The sequence below is a fragment of the Glycine soja genome, chromosome 6 (genome assembly GCF_004193775.1).
Source record: "Glycine soja cultivar W05 chromosome 6, ASM419377v2, whole genome shotgun sequence".
Taxonomy (NCBI): domain Eukaryota; kingdom Viridiplantae; phylum Streptophyta; class Magnoliopsida; order Fabales; family Fabaceae; genus Glycine; species Glycine soja.
Genome location: NC_041007.1, coordinates 8504406 through 8510912, shown reverse-complemented (window position 1 = coordinate 8510912; position 6507 = coordinate 8504406). Strand labels below are relative to the sequence as shown.

The window sequence follows — 6507 nt, the reverse complement described above, 5'->3', positions numbered from 1 at the left end:
TATTCCCTTCCTTGATTACTACACCAATAACAAACATAATTCCAAAATTCTATTTGAGCTATATTATTACTTTGGTATTGAATGAGGCAAAGAAAATGACCCGGATATTACAAGGCAAGACATGGAAGCTTTGTTTTTTCATGTACTGGGAGCATTAATTCTTTAGCTCCAAATTTCTAAAACTTACAGTATGAAATTAGGCCTTTATCTTTAAAACCATATATAAAATCTTCATATATAAAATAATAATTCATTACTTATTTTAATGTTGGTGTATTTAAAATACAAATTATTAAGATGAAGCTTTTATTTTAAATAAAAATAATACAAAAAATAGCTAGATACAGTACTTAAAGAAATTATTTTGCTATAAAAAATTACCCTTAAAATCATTTCCAATTCGAAACAGTTTAAAGAGCTCTTCAGTTAGAATTGGATTCAATCAAGTTAAATACAGTTTTAAAATAGTTGGATTTAATTCGCCCAAACTATTTGACGATATAATTTTGTTCAGATGGACTACATTTACGGTTCGATAATTCGATACAATTCATCACAATTTGGTTCAATGCAATTCAAATTTAACAACCCTGCTCATAAGTTTAGTGATTCCTCCTTACATAAAATAAAGAGATAGGAAGATAAATGATTCTCTTGTATAAGTCTTATTCTGGGAATTAAGGAAAGGACCAATGACTTCTTCATTCAATAAAACATTAAAGACCACAGTTTCAATACACATTTTTTTTATCCAACCAACCCATTTTGAGTCAAAACCCAATTTCAACAAAAGAACTATGAGATAGCTCCATTCAACCTTATCAAAGGTACCAATATCAAATTTTAATGCCAGGTCACCAATTTGTGTTTGATGGTTATGAGTTTGATTCGTGGTGATTATATTAACTAACTTTTCTTAAAATGCGAGAGGATATAAATTGCAAATATAATTTTAGAATTATTTCATGTAAATAAATACATAAACAATGAGGTTAATCATCGAATGAACGATGATAATCAACATTAAAGGACTAGTAATGAAACAAAAATAAAGTCTTAACATCTTCCTAGTCGCAAGTTTAAGTTTTAATTAATCTTTTTTGACTCAAGATAATCATAAGTTGTTATGTAAGAACTCTTTTATTAAAAAAGAACGGTCAAAAGAGATCTTGATTCAGCCGGTTAAATAAAATATAAAAGTTATTATAAATTTTTTAATATTATCTTTCATTTCTATGAATAAAAAAATGAAAATTTAAAATACTTTTTTATTTTAATTAAAACTAGTATGATTCCCTCTCTATTATTTTTTTAGTTTATAGAAGATAATATCTCCCTACATTTCTGCATAGAAAAAAGAAGTGAGCAATGATAGTTGAATAAAGTCTCCCGAAAATTACAGATTCCAAAATTTAGAATAGAAAAAACTTGCCAAATGCCATAATTCACTTCCATGGACATTGATTAAAGGCTACTCAACTCTCCCAAAAGTGAAAATTAGAGAGAAGGCAAAATTTTCGGCGCGTGACGCGGGGTTAATAGATACACTTTCATGTTGCGAGAACCGAACAGCTTGTGTTCACTAGCAGAGTCACATGCGATCACCGACAGCGCCAGCTGCAAACATTATTGTACAATGCTCTTACACCGCCTCAGTTCTTTTCCTCTATGTTCCCTTCTCTTTACACCCTTCCACGTAACCCCATCAGACCATCATAACCACGTGGCAGGTTTTAGTTGCCAGACCACCTTCCTCTACGGTGCGCTCCAACGCACTTGAACATTTATCACGCGCTTTGCTTTTGTTTTCTTTATGCATTTTCTCTAGCTTCCCCACACACTCAAACCATCCCTTTTATTGAAATCCTCAAGCTTCAATTTGCTTTGTGCTCACTCATCTATCTATTATAACCAAACACTCTTCTTCATATTCTTCTTCTTCTTCTTGTTCTTGTTCTATCTGTGACGAGCATCATGGCCTCGAGAGCAGTGCTATTGTTGGCTATGTGTGTGCTTCCGGCCATGGTTGTGGCCATTCGCCCAGCAAAGAACCCTTTTTGCGTGAAGGGTCGCGTCTACTGTGACCCTTGCCGTGCTGGTTTTGAGACCTCAGCAACCACCTACATTGCCGGTAACTGCTAACCCTTTTTCTCTCTTTACTCTTTTTATTCTTAAAAAAAAAAATACTAGTATTTATGTTATACGGTTCCAAGTTTCAGATCTGCTTCTTAAAGTGAATATCTGTTGCTTCAATGCAATCTTTGAGCTTTTCGTTCATATGCTTTTGTTTTCTTACTTAAATTTCATTCCTTTACGCTTAAGAACCTTCAGTTTCGAAAAAATGCAGTAGTTCATTTCGAATTTTACTGATGGGGTGTCAGATCTGACTGTATAAGTGGCTATAAATTAGTTTATGCAGTTTGCAGGATCTAGTAACGAAGTCCTAGAATTTATTTTAGCAGAAATCTTTGTTAGTTAGTGTTTCGTTACTGTTGTCATGTAAAAATTTTCAACACGATGTTAGCAGCTTCTTGTTACTAGACTGCCCCTTTTGTTTGTTTTGTTATTTACAGCGTGTTGGGTGAGTTTTGTATAATTAAATTTGAGTGTAGTTGATCTTGCAAAATTTGAAATTGATCTTGTAAAGTTGATTTTGAGTAAAATAATTTGTTTTTGCATCCTTTTATTGTAGAAGCACCTTAAAAGTAATATTAGTATAACACTTTTTATCAAACACAAAATCTTAAACAACCTAAGTCACTTTCACTCAATTAATTTTAGATCTAGAATCAATTCTTTAGTGTGACACTAAACATGTGAACATTTATTTTAAAACTAAGGTAATTTTGAATGATTTAATGTGAATCCAAACATTCCCTTACTAGTTGTTGCTAGTTTGTAACACACGTATTGTTTGATTAATGATTGTTTTCAGGTGCTGAGATTATGTTGCAATGCAAGAGCAGGGTTAGCAACGAGGTTGTGTACACCAAGAAGGGGTACACTGACTCAACTGGAGCATACACAATGTACGTGGACGAGGATCACGCAGATCAAATATGCAGTGCCAAGCTTGTAAGCAGCCCTCACCCTCAATGCAAGGAAGTCACCCCGGGCCGCGACGAAGCCGTCGTTATTCTCACCCGCTACAACGGCATTGCATCCGATGATAGGTTCGCCAATGCCATGGGCTTCATGTCTCAGGAGGTTGCTTCTGGCTGTGCTGAGGTCCTCAGGCAATACGAGGAGTTCGACAATGAGAATTAATTACGTAATTAATTTCAGTAATACTGTTATTATTAATCTACTTTCGATTTGGGTTTTCTAATGTCTATTTAATTCAATCTTGATGTGGAGTCTTATCTCGACATTTTCATATTATCATGTTATATATGTTGATGGACCGACCCTGCTTAATTATATTATTACATCAAGATCTATCCTGGACTTTGAGGATGATGTAGTCTATTTTGTGTCGTTATAATAAACTATTCTTTTATATCTGCATTCATTGTAGATGGGTTTTGTTTTTCGTCAAGAATCAAGAATATTGATTTGCTAGGAAGGGCCACTGCTCTTGGATTGATTTGTTTCCATTAAGATTATACTAGTACCAGGGCTTGATTGTGAAATAAATCAGTCACATTTTTTTTTCTTTAGGCTTTTGAGGGTTAAGTTTTATGACCGTTGGTGGCTGTCTAAGGTTCCTACATTTTCTTCCTAACGTTTTGATGGTAGTATTTGAGTCACAAATCACTTCGATACAAGAGCAAAAGTGTGTGGTCGCGGTTTGGGTTGATTTCGAACGACATCTATTTTAGTTGGGTTTGTTTTGGTCTATTTTTTTTTTTATAAAAAAAATATAAAATCAAAGTTTACTATAATTTTTTCTTTTCATGATCAAATCAATATCAAAATAGTTGGATTTATTAATTGCGTCGTTGTCCAGTCATAAATAACAAAAAAATAGCTTAGACATTTTGTAGAAATAAGTGTTGGTTAAAAATTTAGTGTTCCTATACAAGAAACATAGAGTAATACAGCAGCTCAAGCTGCCCACACAGGACACAGCTGATACAAGCAATTGAAGCAATCAATTATAGTTACGTTGCTCTTTAAAAGTCAGTTCAACCTACCATGTACAGTTGGTAATATCTGAATCAGACTGTAATAATTTATCTTTCTGATTTCTCAGTTAGCTTAACACAGGAATAAATTAGAGTTTAACAAAGAATACACTCAAACTTTTCATTTAGCATCTTTCATTTATCTAGTCTAGGAGAGGGTTCTACTCTCTGATTTTCTCACAATGAGCACTCATAAATTATCTATGTGCACAGTGGACGGTGCTCAAGAACCTTCTAATCCATTTTACATTCACCCAAATGAGAACTCCATGGTGCTAGTTTCACCTCTCTGAAACAAATTTCCATAGTTGGTCCAGATCCATGGAGATGAGTCTGCTAACTTAAAAAACTAGGAAGTATCATTGAGCTTCAAGAGGATAATCCAATTTCCCCCTTTTGACAGTGAACCGGTGATACAAATATAAAAAGTTATGGTCTTATGAAGATTCTCTCAAGCAAGTATGCACTTCTAAGTTCTAGTGCATTGTGCACCTGTGATGCATTTCTCAATTCTCATGGTTAAAGAGCAAGGAATTCGGATTATATGGTCAGATTTTTAGGAGCATTCAATGAACAGTGTTCAGGTGTAAGTTCCTAAATTATGCTATGGAGCTACTTACCACCACTTCACACAACAAGAAATACAGTTCAATATTGAGCACACTAGTAAGCAGAGAATTATGCTCAATAGCACTGAGTATTCATCATAAGCCTTACTTACAAAATGGTAAGGGATCCGTATCTAAGGCTTAAAACAAGAATGTGTACTTCCTGTGCGGTGTGTGAGGAAACATTATTCGGTAGTTTAGGACCACCAAGTGTTCACGGTTCAAACCAATTTCTATATGATATGTATTTAAGTTTTTCAATTTGTACAAAAAAATAAGATTACTCAATTACGTATCATGTAATGATTAATTAGGAACCATAACCACTTAATAATTTCTCTTATGGGAGGTTGTAAGAAGGGGAGGAGTGTAAAGGTGAGATGAATGGGAATATAAAAAAAGTAAGTGGATATGCAAAGAGAAAAAAGAGGAATGCAAAAAGAAATGGCAGCAAAGCAACGAGAAACATGAGCCCATAATTTATGAGTAGCCCACGAAACAATGACGCAGGGCTGTTCTGGCACCAGCACAATTGCCGTACACACAGCAATTGTGTATGATTTTCTATTTGTCCTTCCCTAACACTGATATGATTGGGCAATTCATAAGTTTTATACAAATTGGTCAATTCGTAAGAGGTTTATGTATTCATAAGTTTCACACGAATGTGATTTTCACATTATTAGCATATTTAACACGATGTTCTAATCAATTGAGTTAATAGACCAATTATATTATAATATAATTAATGTTGTTATATATAACATTAAATTTTTTAATGTATATCTAATGTAAATTTAGATAATAAATTTTGTGATAATTAATTTTGATATAATAATTAATATGTTTACATATATAAATTTTTATAAAACCTATAATTTTTATTTAAATTTTATATATGTAAAAAATATACGTTACTAGATCAAAATCAATTGTCAAAAAATACATTAGTATATTTATGTCAATAAACATATTTTGTACAACCCTTCAGGACATAAATTTTAGCAAAAACATATTTTGATTATATTTATCAATAAAAAACAACGTTTTGGTTATATATAACTATTTTATTCACATTTGAAATTTTTTTTCATTTTTTAAAAATTTCGAAGAGGATTCACTGATCTAATTTCAAATTTCAAACGTTTTAGAGTATCATTCAGTGTTAAAAAGTGGAAATTCTTTCTAATAATATTTTGTATATATAGACAAATATCGAAATCGAATCTAATAGTTTGTGAATGGCTAGATTTTTTGTCCTTTTGATACTTTTCACAATCACCAATATTTTTCAATATAAACGAGGCCCTCAATAATAATAATAATAATAATAAAGTTTGATATTAAGGGACATAACTTTGTCTTGAGAATATATTTAAAATCCCATTCATTTAACAAGGTGAAAACACTTTTTCTTTTTAAGTTTGATATCAAGTGTCAATCAATGATTTTTTTTTTATCAGACAGTCCAAAAATATTTTTTAATCCACTAAGTAATAGACTAATCCTATTTATAATGCATGATTATTATTAATCCAATAAAATTTGACATATATTGAGAATCAAACAATGCTCTTCTTTTAGATAGATCATTCAAAAAATCATTTTTGTTTTAAGATTAACATAATTTAAATAAACTAACTAAATTCTTGATATTACTTTAATTTTTTTTTAAATAAATGTAAAATCATTTTTTCTTATGATAAACACTAGAGGCAGTAACAATTAGTCAACATATTAATTTTAATAAAATAAATAAAATAATTTATGAA

The 6507-nt window shown here is 31.6% G+C and overlaps 1 protein-coding gene across 1 annotated transcript; it reads left to right on the top strand.

Annotated features, from left to right (window-relative positions):
- Nucleotides 1-1590: 1590 nt before the first annotated feature.
- LOC114415342 (protein DOWNSTREAM OF FLC-like) lies at nucleotides 1591-3504 on the top strand. The gene is made up of 2 exons (XM_028379978.1): nucleotides 1591-2131; nucleotides 2936-3504. Exons 1-2 carry the CDS (start codon nucleotides 1975-1977, stop codon nucleotides 3265-3267), a joined length of 489 nt encoding a protein of 162 aa, XP_028235779.1. The 5' UTR covers nucleotides 1591-1974; the 3' UTR covers nucleotides 3268-3504.
- The last annotated feature ends 3003 nt before the right edge of the window (nucleotides 3505-6507 follow it).